This window comes from Bufo gargarizans, chromosome 5, assembly GCF_014858855.1.
Source record: "Bufo gargarizans isolate SCDJY-AF-19 chromosome 5, ASM1485885v1, whole genome shotgun sequence".
Taxonomy (NCBI): domain Eukaryota; kingdom Metazoa; phylum Chordata; class Amphibia; order Anura; family Bufonidae; genus Bufo; species Bufo gargarizans.
Genome location: NC_058084.1, coordinates 447,783,549 through 447,798,534, shown reverse-complemented (window position 1 = coordinate 447,798,534; position 14,986 = coordinate 447,783,549). Strand labels below are relative to the sequence as shown.

The 14,986-nt window shown below is 44.4% G+C and overlaps 1 protein-coding gene across 1 annotated transcript in view; it reads right to left on the bottom strand.

The window, feature by feature from the left end:
- Nucleotides 1–10,008, bottom strand: part of LOC122939508 (highly reducing polyketide synthase PKS6-like) — a 149,290-nt gene extending 139,282 nt beyond the window's left edge. The window contains 2 exon segments of the mRNA XM_044295575.1: nt 9,161–9,309; nt 9,642–10,008. Coding sequence (XP_044151510.1) covers nt 9,161–9,309; nt 9,642–10,008 — 516 coding nt within the window.
- Nucleotides 10,009–14,986: the final 4,978 nt, after the last annotated feature.

The window sequence follows — 14,986 nt, the reverse complement described above, 5'->3', positions numbered from 1 at the left end:
GAATTTCTACTGTGAGGGACCACAATGTAGACATTACTACTGAGAGAGGGCACAATGTAGGCATTACTACTGTGAAGGAGGTACAATGTGAGCATATCTACTGTAAGGGGGCACAATGTGGGCATTTCTACTGTTAAGGAGGTACAATGTGGGCATTTCTACTGTGAGGGGGCACAATGTGGGCATTAGTACTGTGTGGTAGCACTAAGGGGAAAGCAATACCCTAAATTACCCTGTTATACCATTGGGATGGCTAGGTCTAACAGGTCCAGCACATCGCCCCCTGCTGGGGATTTACCAGGGACAGTCACCATCTCCGGTTTATTTGGTTGTTTATTTTGCAGTCCCTGTGGATTGGGGCTCACTTATGAATACTGGCTTTTTACGCTGATCTTTGTTACCCCTCTACACTTCTGGAGGATTAGCCTAATTTAGTGACCTTGTTCTGGGTCTTTCACTTATCACAAGGTGTATTGGTACCGCCATATGACTATGACAGATTTTATCAGGTGAGTGGGACTGGTCATTGGGCAGAGTTAGAGGAGTGGCTTAGTGTATGAAAAAATGTTATCTTTATGTAAAATTCAGTGGCAAGTGTGGTGGGGGAAAAGGGAAGATGGGCACTATGCTGAATCCTTGCCCCAGGCGCTGGAAAGCCTAGCTACACTTCTGCTCTGGAATACCCGTGAATTGTCCTTTTAGATAAAATACAGAAACGGGTTAACAGACACATGGAAAAAGTCATGAAGTCATCAAGCAGATTTTCTTACAGACACATATGGGATTATTTATCAAACTGGTGTAAAGCAGAGTCTCGGTTGCCCGAAGCAACAAATCAGATGCCACGTTTTATTTTCCAAAGGAACAGTCAAAAATAAAAGATGGAATCTGATTGGTTGCTATGTGCAACTAAGCCAGTTCTACTTTACACCAGCTTAATAAATGACCTTAATAGATTTCAAGGGGTTTGTTATAGGAATTTAGGATACAAATACAATCTTATTGTCTGAATTTGGCAAAGATATATTTAATGTTGGACTACAGAATATGATTGAATTAGGCCTACGATGTTTGGGTTCAGCTATTTAGCTTCACTATATGGCATTTGGGGTAAGTTGCACAGTTATTAACTTGGTAGACATTTGTAAAATCGAACGGTTTATATGAATGGTCATAATGTATATATATTGGAATGCTATTTGTTTAAGAATTAATAAGTAGGTTACTCATGAAACATCACAGCCATATTTTATTCCGTATATAAATTAATTATAATTTATGAACTAATGTTGTATTTATAATATTGAGAATACAGATAATGGTTCTTAAATATGAGACTTATGCCTCCATGATTGCAGAAAAAAGGACTGGCTCTCAGTGTGCAAGTATCAAGTTAATACCCCAAAAATGCTTCCATAACCGACCACCAATTAGCCACATGCCAAATGCTTTTCGGTCTCAGTTTCTCCCTCCGTATCTATACAAATATATGATTACATAACTATAGTTGTGTAGTCATTGAGAAAAGAACTGAGACAGTTCCGAAAAAGCGTTTGGCATGTGACTAATTGGTGGTTGGTTGTATCAGCATTTTTCTTCAGAATCTTCCATCAAAGGACTCTAATTTGTTTCTAGACCGATTTGCTACATTGTAGTATCGGCAGGAGAATATCCACCTCAAGCAGTGCTTCTAATATTCAAGACCACCAAGTGCGCCTGTGCAAAGCCACTGGTTCATACAGATGTAGTAGGGTTTAAACACAAACTCTCAACTGAAATTTCTTAACTTATCGCGTTATCTTGAAACAAAAGCCATTGAAAAGCAATTGAAGGTGTTTGCTTAACGCATTTAGTTTAGATATCACGTCTCATAAAGCATGTGTGTTAACTCTACTACATCTGTATTAACCAGAGGACTGTTGAACTACAGGGTACAGCGCATCAGGATAATTGTGAAGGAACCGAGCACCAACGCCAAGCGGTGCAGCCATTGTCCACATCACATCAGCAAAGCATGCCCATTAGGCTAGCAATACATACTAACCTGGAGAGCGTAGAACTGTAGTGCACCAAGAAGATTGTGGAGTGGGAGACACATTATTAGTTCCCATAAGGGACATTTAGACCTCTAAATGACACCTCCTTGTGCATGCATATGCAGATTCACAACTAATGGAACCTAAGAAGATGTCTTCGGTTTTCTATGCCAATTTAGTACAGTATCTACTTTAGTATAAGGCTCCTATAGGTCGTTAAGTTCTGTAGAATATGCCTGATACAAGAAGGAGCAGAATATATCTACCAATATGAACTATATCTTGTCTGGATGAGATTTTATCTGTAGAGGTTGAACTATTTCAAGCATTTCTGATACTATTAGACTGTGTTCAATATAAGGAGGCAGATATATCCAGGTATATGTAGAATATTCTGTCTGAATGATAGTTTATTCTGAATTCCATCACTTGCCACTAAATTTTATTTGTATAATCACAAGTCTTAATATAGCTGCTATGTGCGAGGGCCCCATGACATGGTATTTAATAAGACTGTGACTGCTATTTAAGCTATTTGTTTATTTAAAAATTGCATATGTTTTTTGGTATTAAATTGATTCTTCCACAATGAAAGGCATTTTTTTTCCTGATAAATTTTTTTCCTGACAATTTAATTTTTTTGAAATTATGGACAATTATAATAATTAGTGTTGAGCGAATTGAGCCATGCAAAGCGGAATTCGATCTGAAGTTTAGGAAAAACATGATTCGCCGCAAAGCCGAATTTCCTTGTGCTTTGTGGTAAGGAACTGGATTTTGAGTTTTGGAGGGGGGGTGTTATTGTGCATATTGTGTTTGGGAGCCATTTAACAAGTTTGACCAGTTGGGTTTGAGTGTGGCTGTGGTTGAATGTCATCCACAGATGCCCATAACAGTGTGTCATCCACAGATGCCCATAACAATGTGTCATCCACAGATGCCCATAACAGTGTCAGCCACAGATGCCCATAACAGTGTCATCCACAGATCCCCATAACAGTGTCATCCACAGATCCCTATAACAGTGTCATCCACAGATGCCCATAACAGTGTCATCCACAGATGCCCATAATAGTGTCATCCACATATACCCATAACAGTGTTATCCACTGATGCCCATAGCAGTGTCATCCACAGATCCCCATAACAGTGTCATCCACAGATCCCCCATAACAGTGTCAGCCACATATGCCCATAACAGTGTCATCCACAGATCCCCATAACAGTGTCATCCACAGATGCCCATAACAGTGTGTCATCCACAGATGCCCATAACAGTGTCATCCACAGATCCTCCATAACAGTGTGTCATCCACTGATGCCCATAACAGTGTGTCATCCACAAATGCCCATAACAGTGTCATACACAGATGCCCATAACAGTGTCATACACAGATGCCCATAACAGTGTCATACACAGATCCCCATAACAGTGTCATCCACAGATACACATAATAGAGTGTCATCCACAAATGCTCATAACAGCGTGTCATCCACAGATCTCCATAACAGTGTGTCATCCACAGATCCCCATAACAGTATCATCCACAGATCCCCACAACAGTGTCATCCACAGATACACATAATAGTGTGTCATCCACAAATGCCCATAACAGCGTATCATCAACAGAACCCCATAACAGTGTGTCATCCACAGATGCCCATAACAGTATCATCCGCAGATCCCCATAACAGTGTCATCCACTGATGCCCATAACAGTGTCATCCACAGATCCCAATAACAGTGTTAGCCACAGATCCTCCATAACAGTGTCATTCACAGATCCCCCATAACAGTGTGTCATCCACAGATCCCCCATAACAGTGTGTCATCCACAGATCCCTCATAACAGTGTGTCATCCACAGATCCCCATAACAGTGTGTCATCCACAGATGCCCATAACAGTGTGTCACCCGCAGATCCCCCAAAACAGTGTCATCCACTGATACCCATAACAGTGTCATCTACAGATGCCCATAACAGTGTGTCATCCACAGATGCCCATAACAGTGTGTCATACACAGATGCCCATAACAGTGTCATACACAGATGCCCATAACAGTGTCATCCACAGATCCCCATAACAGTGTCATCCACAGATACACATAATAGAGTGTCATCCACAAATGCTCATAACAGCGTGTCATCCACAGATACCCATAACAGTGTCATCCACTGATGCCCATAACAGTGTCATCCACAGATCCCCATAACAGTATCATCCACAGATCCTCCATAACAGTGTCATCCACAGATCCTCCATAACAGTGTCATCCACAGATCCCCCATAACAGTGTGTCATCCACAGATCCTCCATAACAGTGTGTCATCCACAGATCCCCAAAATGTTATGGAATTATGGAATCGATGTGACAGAATCAGAATGTATTCTTGATTTGTCTCCCTCTTGTCTCCCCCCTGTCTGTCTCCCCTCCCTCTTCTCCCCTACTTCCCATTTTTCAGTCTTGCAATTACCAAATAATCACATGCTTGCTTTTTTTTTATACAAGTACATTACGTACATGAGTATAAAGCTTGTATGCAATAGGATAACATATAATCTGCGCACTTTTATATCCATATATAGCAAATTGCAGAACTGCAGAACTAAGTACGTGTCCTTGAGATACTGGACATTAACATTAAGCCTATCTGTAAAGGGGGAATATTAATCACCAATATTTATGCAAATATAAATAATTAATATTCATAAATAGGAGAATTCGTCTACCGATGACTCCGCCTATTTATACCTTTATATTAATAATACAATACTTTCACTATACTTTGCCTTACGCTAATCACTAAACTAGCTGCATGCGCCTTACTGAACTAACTATCGCTAATAACCACACGTTACACAGATAGTTACAAGTAAAACAAGATATTTATTAATACCTAGTACACTACGCACGCAATACACTAACAATACAGCACTATAAATATAGTACTCAACTACACTACACGGGTCCCAAATTCCACCCACAAAGCTATCTAATACAGTACACACACAACAGTGTGTCATCCACAGATCCCCATAACAGTGTGTCATCCACAGATGCCCATAACAGTGTGTCACCCACAGATCCCCCATAACAGTGTCATCCACAGATGCCCATAACAGTGTCATCCACAGATGCCCATAACAGTGTCACCCACAGATCCCCCATAACAGTGTCATCCACTGATACCCATAACAGTGTCATCCACAGATGCCCATAACAGTGTCATCCACAGATGCGCATAACAGTGTCATCCACAAATGCCCATAACAGTGTCATCCACATATCCCCATAACAGTGTCATCCACAAATGCCCATAACAGTGTCATCCACAGATCCTCTATAACAGTGTGATCCTCTATAACAGTGTGTCATCCACTGATGCCCATAACAGTGTCATACACAGATGCCCATAAAAGTGTCATACACAGATGACCATAACAGTGTCATCCACAAATGCCCATAACAGTGTCATACACAGATGCCCATAAAAGTGTCATACACAGATGACCATAACAGTGTCATCCACTGATGCCCATAACAATGTCATCCACAGATCCCCAATACAGTGTCATCCTCAGATACCCATAATAGTTTGTCATCCACAAATGCCCATAACAGCGTGTCATCCACAAATGCCCATAACAGTGTCATCCACAGATCCTCTATAACAGTGTGTCATCCACTGATGCCCATAACAGTGTGTCATCCACAAATGCCCATAACAGTGTCATACACAGATGCCCATAAAAGTGTCATACACAGATGACCATAACAGTGTCATCCACTGATGCCCATAACAATGTCATCCACAGATCCCCATAACAGTGTCATCCTCAGATAACCATAATAGTTTGTCATCCACAAATCCCCATAACAGTGTGTCATCCACAGATGCCCATAACAGTGTCATCCACAGATCCCCATAACAGTGTCATCCACAGATGCCCATAACAGTGTGTCATCCACAGATCCCCATAAGAGTGGGTCATCCACAGATGCCCATAACAGTGTGTCATCCACAGATCCCCCATAACAGTGTCATCCACTGATGCCCATAACAGTGTCATCCACAGATACCCATAACAGTGTCACCCACTGATGCCCATAACAGTGTCATCCACAGATCTCCATAACAGTATCATCCACAGATCCTCCATAACAGTGTCATCCACAGCTCCTCCATAACAGTGTCATCCACAGATCCCCCATAACAGTGTGTCATCCACAGATCCTCCATAACAGTGTGTCATCCACAGATCCCCAAAATGTTATGGAATTATGGAATCGATGTGACAGAATCAGAATGTATTCTTGATTTGTCTCCCTCTTGTCTCCCTCCTGTCTGTCTCCCCTCCCTCTTCTCCCCTACTTCCCATTTTTCAGTCTTGCAATTACCAAATAATCACATGCTTGCTTTTTTTTATACAAGTACATTACGTACATGAGTATAAAGCTTGTATGCAATAGGATAACATAATCTGCACACTTTTATATCCATATATAGCAAATTGCAGAACTGCAGAACTAAGTACGTGTCCTTGAGATACTGGACATTAACATTAAGCCTATCTGTAAAGGGGGAATATTAATCACCAATATTTATGCAAATATAAATAATTAATATTCATAAATAGGAGGATTCGTCTACCGATGGCTCCGCCTATTTATACCTTTATATTAATAATACAATACTTTCACTATACTTTGCCTTACACTAATCACTAAACTAGCTGCATGCGCCTTACTGAACTAACTATCGCTAATAACCACACGTTACACAGATAGTTACAAGTAAAACAAGATATTTATTAATACCTAGTACACTACGCACGCAATACACTAACAATACAGCACTATAAATATAGTGCTAAACTACACTACACGGGTCCCAAATTCCACCCACAAAGCTATCTAATACAGTACACACACACATATATTAACAGCCCACCCCACCTGGTAATAGTCCTATCCCTAAGGCAGGGATGTCAAACTCGTGGCCCTCCTGCTGTTGCAAAACTACAACTCCCATCATGCCTGGGCATCCTACAGCTATCAGAGAATGCTGGGAGTTGTAGTTTTGCAACATCTGGAGGGCCATGAGTTTGACATCCATGCCCTAAGGGAACAACGAGGGTGATTGGTGAGAGTAAATACAGGGGTGAATATGGAGCAGGGATGTTACTGCGGGGTATGGGCAGGGGGAAGGTGGTAAGGGTTGGGATACAGCAGTGCAAGGGTTAATACAGTGCAAGTGAGGGGTACAGAGAGGGGGTGAATATAGGTAGGTAGTGGGTAGGTAATGGGTAGGGGAATAGTGGGGGTATATGGTATCAGGGAATAGGCTAAAGGCAGGGTAAATCGTTGGTGGGATAGTGGTAGGGGGTGGTTGGTAGGAATAGAATCGTTGGTGGGATAGTGGTAAAGAAAGGGTTAATCGTTGGTGGGATAGTGGTATGGGGTGGTTGGTAGGAATAGAATAAAGGGTTAATCGTTGGTGGGATAGTAGTAGGGGGTAGTTGGTAATCGTTGGTGGGATAGTGGTATGGGGTGGTTGGTAGGGATAGAATAAAGGGTTAATCATTGGTGGGATAGCGGTACTCAGCCCTCCAGGTCTGCTCGTTGTCCAGGGGGATCCTCTTCAGTGGGGGGCTTCTTCTCCTCCAGTGCAGGGGCTGCCGGATATTTATGTCCGGCGGCCCGCACTGCCATACCGCCCACACAGTGGCGCGTGTATGTGCCACCATCAGGGACACGTGGGCCGGCGCAGTGAGATGGCGTCACTGCGCCAGCCCGCGCGTCCCAGAACGAGCACATCTGGGCCGCACCATTTGCTAACAGGCCGGAGAAGCCTTTGATCTCCCGCCTGTAGCATTTTGCATTCAAAGCAGCGTGATGGTAATCGCGCTGCCAGAATGCGCAGAATAGAGGGAGGGGAGGTTTCTCCCTTCCTTCTATCATGCATGGATACATCAGTGGACTTATTTGCTGACGGAGGTTGAATGGGAAGTGGCCGTTGTGTAACGTTGAGACAATATGTTTAAAGGGCTTCTGTCACCCCACTACACTTTTTTTGTGTACTTATTATAATCCCTATCCTGCAATATTGCTATACATTATGTTATTAATAATTTTAATTCAGTAGATATGCCAAAAAACGTACTTATATGATATGCTAATTACCTGTCTACCAGCAAGTAGGGCATCTACTTGCTGGTAGCAGCCGCAGAAAACCGCCCTCTCCTCCTGTTGATTGACAGGGCCAGCCGCGATCTCCTCCTCCGGCTGGCCCTGTCAGTATTTCAAAAATCGCACGCCTGTGTTAATTCGGCGCAGGCGCTCTGAGATAAGGAGGCTCGCCTCCTCAGCACTCCCTCAGTGCGCCTGCACTGATGACGTCACCGAAAGAGAAGACGTCATCGGCGCAGGCGCACTGAGGGAGTGCTGAGGAGGCGAGCCTCCTTATCTCACGGTGCCTGCGCCGAATCAACACAGGCGCGCGATTTTTGAAATGCTGACAGCCGGAGGAGGAGATCATTGCTGGCCCTGTCAATCAACAGGAGGGGAGGGGAGAACGGAGCTGCGCCCGGGGATAACAGTAAGTGCAGGGGGATCCCTGGGCGCCGCTCTACACGTCTGTATAGTCAGTTTAGATACTTTTTTTCTGGTGAAAGGTCCTCTTTAATCACCACAATCCAATACTCCCCCCCAAAAAAATATGACAGTTATACTTTAAGATTGTCCGAGAGTTCGCTTTGGACCTGTGTACACGCCAGAGCACGCTGAGCCCGATCCTGCTCCTCCAAGAGACCCACAACTAACCTCCTAAACTTCTCACGTATAGCAGAAGATAGAGAGGTAGTGGCATCTATGTGCGAATGCTGTAAACCCTCTAAGACGTTGTTTACATCAAGCTGGGTCTTGAATCCTTCCCCAGCGTGTCGCGCAACCTCCCTAAGCTTACTTCTCAGGACTTTCATATCCATCGTGTTGAGGGCACACCCACTCCCAAAGCACCTCCGCCAAGTCCCATAGCCACTAGATCTCTTCTCCCCCTGTTCTTCCTATGTCAGGAGTCGTCTTTTCTTACCTCTTGCCCCGCCTCTATCCAGCCTCTTACCATGTCAATTTGGTTCCTAACAAACTCCTCACATCTGTGATCCCAATGGTCAACTCGGAAGTCATCTGCGGTAATTCTCCAGGTAAACAGGATGAATTTGGCTTCCGTGATGATCTTACAGGGGAATGACAGTTGAGGAGCTACAGGATCTGCCAATTGATGGATAGGGGCAGTGCAAGAGTCTGAATGTGGTTTTACCGGTTGGAGATCTTCTGTATCGTAGGGGACCCTCACCACTGTTGCACAGATCTGCCCCCTTCATTTGAACGGATACCACTGATCGTTTTCTCCAGCCTGTAACACTAGCTTCCCTACAGGTTTGGTTTGGGACAGATAGACCAACTGAGTAAAGGTCCAGCATCCTTTGTCTGCTGCTTCACAAAAAGGCCACTTAAACGAACCATCTATATTGATGTCAAAGTTAATCACTCTGCTGGGGTCTTTCCACTGGGGTCTTTCCAATCGGAAGACACATACCTACCCCGGTATTCTTCAGTCATAGGAGTACCATCCATCCAAATATCCACCGTAGGGGTATCTACCCCATTGCACACCAAATCCCACCTCCAGGGATTAGTGTCCAACATCACCATCTGGGTTTCTTGCTCCCAGTTGGCATAGGTGACAAAATAGTACCCTGTCACCTCAGGAACACAGTTGTCTCTCATGATCGTGATCATGAAAGACTGTATGGATGGAGATCCCTTTAACTGAACATACCTAGGGTCCTTGGCATCGGTCCATACCTTTAAAACTGTGGCTCGATAGAAACCTTCTAGTTTCACCGGACCACTCTGATCGTTCCAGATGGCCTGACCAGAGTCACTGCAGTTTAACTTTAACATCATTATACTAGTTCGTAAGTAATCAGTGGACACATGTCCCTGAACATAACTTGATTCCCTGGTGATAATCATCTGGGAATCCCTCATGCGTTGACATCCAGCGCCAGAACCCACATCCTCTCCTCAGGGCCATATCCCCTCCAGTGCACCAGGTACTGAAGGGAACCCCGAAGAATTCTAGAGTCGAGAATCCTGGAGATCTCGAACTCCAAGTTTCCCTCGACTAGAACAGGAGGAGGAGGCAATGGCGATGGTTCAACCGGTTTCACATATTTTTTTAGTAAAGACCTGTGGAACACATCATGGATCCTCCAAGTCTGCGGAAGATCCAGCCAAAACGCTACAGGATTGATCACCGCAGAAATTTTATATGGACCAATAAATCTTGGACCCAGTTTCCAAGATGGCATTCTCAATTTGATATTTTTTGTGGACAACCACACCAGATCACTCACACACAGGTCCGGAGCAGTCACATGTCTCTTGTCAGCCATTCGTTTATACCTCTCACCCATCTTCTCCAAATTCCTTTGAATCCTCCTCCAGATGGAGGATAAGGCAGAAGAGAATCTCTCTTCCTCTGGCATCCCAGAGGAACCAGTCCCAGAAAAGGTACCAAACTGAGGATGAAAACCGTATGCGCCAAAAAATGGCGACTTACCCGTGGACTCCTGCCTACGGTTATTCAACGCAAATTCTGCTAGGGACAAGAATGAGGACCAGTCCTCCTGATTCTCAGCCACAAAGCACCTCAAGTAGGTCTCCAGGTTTTGATTAGTACGCTCCGTCTGACCATTCGACTGCGGATGAAAAGCCGAAGAGAATGAAAGTTGAATGCCAAGCCGAGAGCAGAACGCCCTCCAAAACCTGGAGACAAACTGCGTGCCCCTATCAAAGACCAGATCCGAAGGAATACCATGCAATTTCACAATATTATCCACAAAAATCTGCACAAGAGTCTTAGCATTAGGCAGACTAGTTAGTGATATAAAGTGAGCCATTTTACTAAAACGGTCAACTACCACCAAAATCACTGTTCTCCCGGAGGAACTCGGCAGATCCGTAATAAAGTCCATAGACAAGTGCGTCCAAGCACGATTGCGGAATAGACAATGGAAGAAGTGAACCAGCCGGTCGAGTATGAGCAACCTTTGACCGAGCGCAGGTTTCACAAGCTGTCACGTAATTCTCAATGCTCTTACGTAACCCTGGCCACCAGAACCTCTGGGGCACCAGATCACAGGTGGACTTACCACCAGGATGTCCAGCAAGGACAGTATCGTGATGTTCCTTGAACACTTTGTATCGCAGGCCCTCAGGAACAAACAACCTCCCTGGGGGACAAGAACCAGGAGCCCCCTCCTGGGCTCCCAACACCTCCATCTCCAATTCAGGGTACAGAGCGGAGACCACCACCCCATCCGCTAAAATCTGCGCAGGATCCTCTGAATCACCTCCCCCAGGAAAGCTGCGAGACAAGGCATCTGCCTTGACGTTCTTGACCCCTGGGTGAAAGGTAACCACAAAATTGAACCTAGTAAAAAACAGTGACCATCTGGCCTGCCTAGGGTTCAGACGCTTGGCAGATTGTAAGGTAAGCCAAATTCTTATGGTCTGTATATACCGTAACGGGGTGAGACGCCCCCTCTAACCAGTGACGCCATTTCTCAAAGGCCAACTTGATAGCCAACAACTCTCTATCTCCAACATCATAATTCCTCTCGGCGACCGAGAGCTTCTTGGAGAAAAAGGCACACGGGACCCACTTACCAGGTGATGAACCCTGTGACAGCACCGCTACAACCCCCACCTCTGATGCATCAACCTCCACTACGAATGGCTGAGACACATCCGGCAGCACCAGAATGGGAGCAGACGCAAAACGCTCCTTAATAGCCGAAAAGGCCTGCAATGCCTCATCCGACCAGACAGAGACGTCGGCGCCCTTCTTGGTCATATCAGTGAGAGGTTTTACTATGGTAGAATAGTTAAAAAAAAAAATTCTATAATGATTCGTAAACCCCAAGAACCGCATCAAAGCTTTCAGATTCTCTAGTCGGTCCCATTCCAGAACCACCCGGACCTTTTCGGGGTCCATACGAAAACCAGAATCAGAAAGCAGGTATCCCAAGAACAGAAGCTCTTGCACCGCAAACAAACCTTTCTCCAATTTGGCATATAATTTATTCTCCCGAAGGATCGTCAAAACCTGTCTCACATGATCCTGATGGGTCTTCAGATCAGGAGAATAAATTAAAATGTCATCCAGGTAAACTAGTACAAACCTCCCCACCAAATGATGAAAGATGTCATTGACGAATCGCTGAAATACTGCTGGCGCGGTCGTCAACCCAAAAGGCATATCCAGGTTCTCAAAATGACCCTTGTGCGTATTGAAGGCCGTTTTCCACTCATCCCCCTCCTTGATTCTGATCAGATTGTAGGCCCCTCTCAAATCCAACTTGGAGAACACCTTGGCTCCAACAATCTGATCAAAAAGATCAGAGATCAAAGGCAGGGGATATGGATCCCGGACTGTAATACGGTTCAATTCCCAGAAATCCAAACACGGTCTCAGTGATCCATCCTTTTTCTTCACAAATAAAACAAACCTACTGCCACTGGAGACTTAGATGGTCTAATATGACCTTTTGCCAAACTCTCGGCGACATACTTTCGCATGACCTCTCTTTCGGGTTGAGAGAGGTTGTAAAGCCGAGACTTTGGCAACTGAGATTAACTGGACAATCATAGTCTCGATGAGGGGGCAATTCCTGAGCCCCACCCTCCGAAAAGACATCCGCAAAATCTGAGAGATACTGAGGTAAAGTTGTAATGGACACACCAGAGATAGATGTGCCAAGACAATTATCCGAACAAAACTCACTCCAACCAATGATTTGTCTTGCTTGCCAGTCTATAATTGGGTTATGTTTAGTAAACCATGGCAACCCCAAAACTATAGGAGCTGGCAAATCCTTCATGACAAAACAATAAATAATTTCAACAAGTGAATCACCCACCCTTAAGTGAATACCATGAACAATGTGAGTAAGGTTCCTTTGAGAAAGAGGGGAAGAATTAATTGCAAAAACACGAATCTTATTCTCTAAAGTGCAAGTGCTTAGTCCTAAATTTTGAAGGAAAATAAAGTCAATTAGGTTTACCCCAGCACCACAATCAAGGAATACTTCAACAACAAAAAATTCTTGACTCTAGCGCCACCATAGCTGGAAGGAGAAAACGGGAGCTGCAGAGAGCTTGCATACCTACCTGCTCCACCACACCATTTTATGCTACCAAGTGTCAGGGAAGTTTTTTTTTTTTTTCTTTTTCTCTTCCACCTGCGGTTTAACATAAGGACAAGCAAAAATTAAATGACCACTCTTTCCACAATAGTAACATAGTTTGCGCAATTTCCTAAAGTCTCTACTATCAGAATGGCAAGAAACCTGACCCAACTGCATGGGTTCCTCCGCTACCCCAGAGTTACCTGTAACATTACCAGGGGACGCAGTAGAGATGAAACCACTCACAGAAGGGATCCCTACACCTCTCTCTGATATGTCTATCTAGCCGTACTGCTAAAGACATGGCGTTCTCCAAAGAGTCTGGGTATTCATGAAAAGCAAGGGCATCCTTCATCTTTCAGATAACCCCTGACAAAACTGACTACGTAACGCGGGATCATTCCACTCTGATTCAGTAGCCGATCTCCTAAACTCAACACAGTAAGCCTCTGCAGTATGTTCCCCCTGAAACAAATTACGTAATCTCGACTCTGCCATCGAGACCCGATCTGGGTCATCGTAGATTAATCCCAGAGCCTTAAAAAATTCCTACACCGACCGGAGGGCCCGAGAACCAGGTGGCAGAGAAAAGGCCCAGGATTGCGCGTCCCCTTTAAGCAGAGAAATAATTATTCCTATCCTCTGACCACAATTGACGCAGCCAAAAGTACAATTTGCAGGACTCTCTAAAACGGATAAAGTCATCGGTACCCCCTGAAAATCGATCAGGAAGAGCCACTTTAGGCTTCACACAAATTTGACCTGCACCAGATGCCAGAGCATTCTGACACCGTGTGACCGAACCACGTAGCTCCGCAACCTCTAGGGATAGCCCCTGCATGCGGTCAACTAACGCTTCAATTAACGCCATCACAAAACCGCTGAGCAATGACAGTCAAAGTTAGGGCAGATTATAATGTCACGGCAGACGTGCACTCAGACTCACAGATAAACCACTAACCAGGCTCTAGGCAAGAGGCAGGGGAAGGGTCACCTCCTAGCTAATCCCTGACCTCTCTCCCTGCACTGCTCAGCCCACATGCAAACCTTGGTGGTAGGTATGATGTGTCCCCGTCAATAAACCAGAGTCCAGGTCCGCGCTTCAAAGGAGATATAGTTTAGAAAACGCCTTATTAAAGGAAAGCCCAGTTTAAATCGTATCCCACGCTGAAACTTCCCCACAGGTCCGGAGCAGTCACACGTCTCTTGTCAGCCATTTGTTTATACCTCTCACCCATCTTCTCCAAATTCCCTTGAATCCTCCTCCAGATGGAGGATAAGGCAGAAGAGAATCTCTCTTCCTCTGGCATCCCAGAGAAACCAGTCCCAGAAAAGGTACCACAGGACAGCGATGAACCTTCAAAAGATCAGCAACATAGTGCAGTACCTGTGAATATATCAAAGATTAAAGGTTTTATTATACTCACAACAGCACCGCTAGAAATCAGCATATAAAATCATCTGAAATATCAATGCCCGACCCGGGTTTCGCCCAGAGGCTTCGTCAGGGGCTCTACATAGGTAAGTGCCGGTGTCTATTTATGCACCTGAGCAAGTGCTTCCATGTCAGGAATTAACCCTATCATGTCCTGCATAATAGTGAAGGTACATAACAGTGAAGGTACATACATATATAAAACACATATAAAAAACATCTATATAAAAGTTCATAAATACATTCATAATAATAC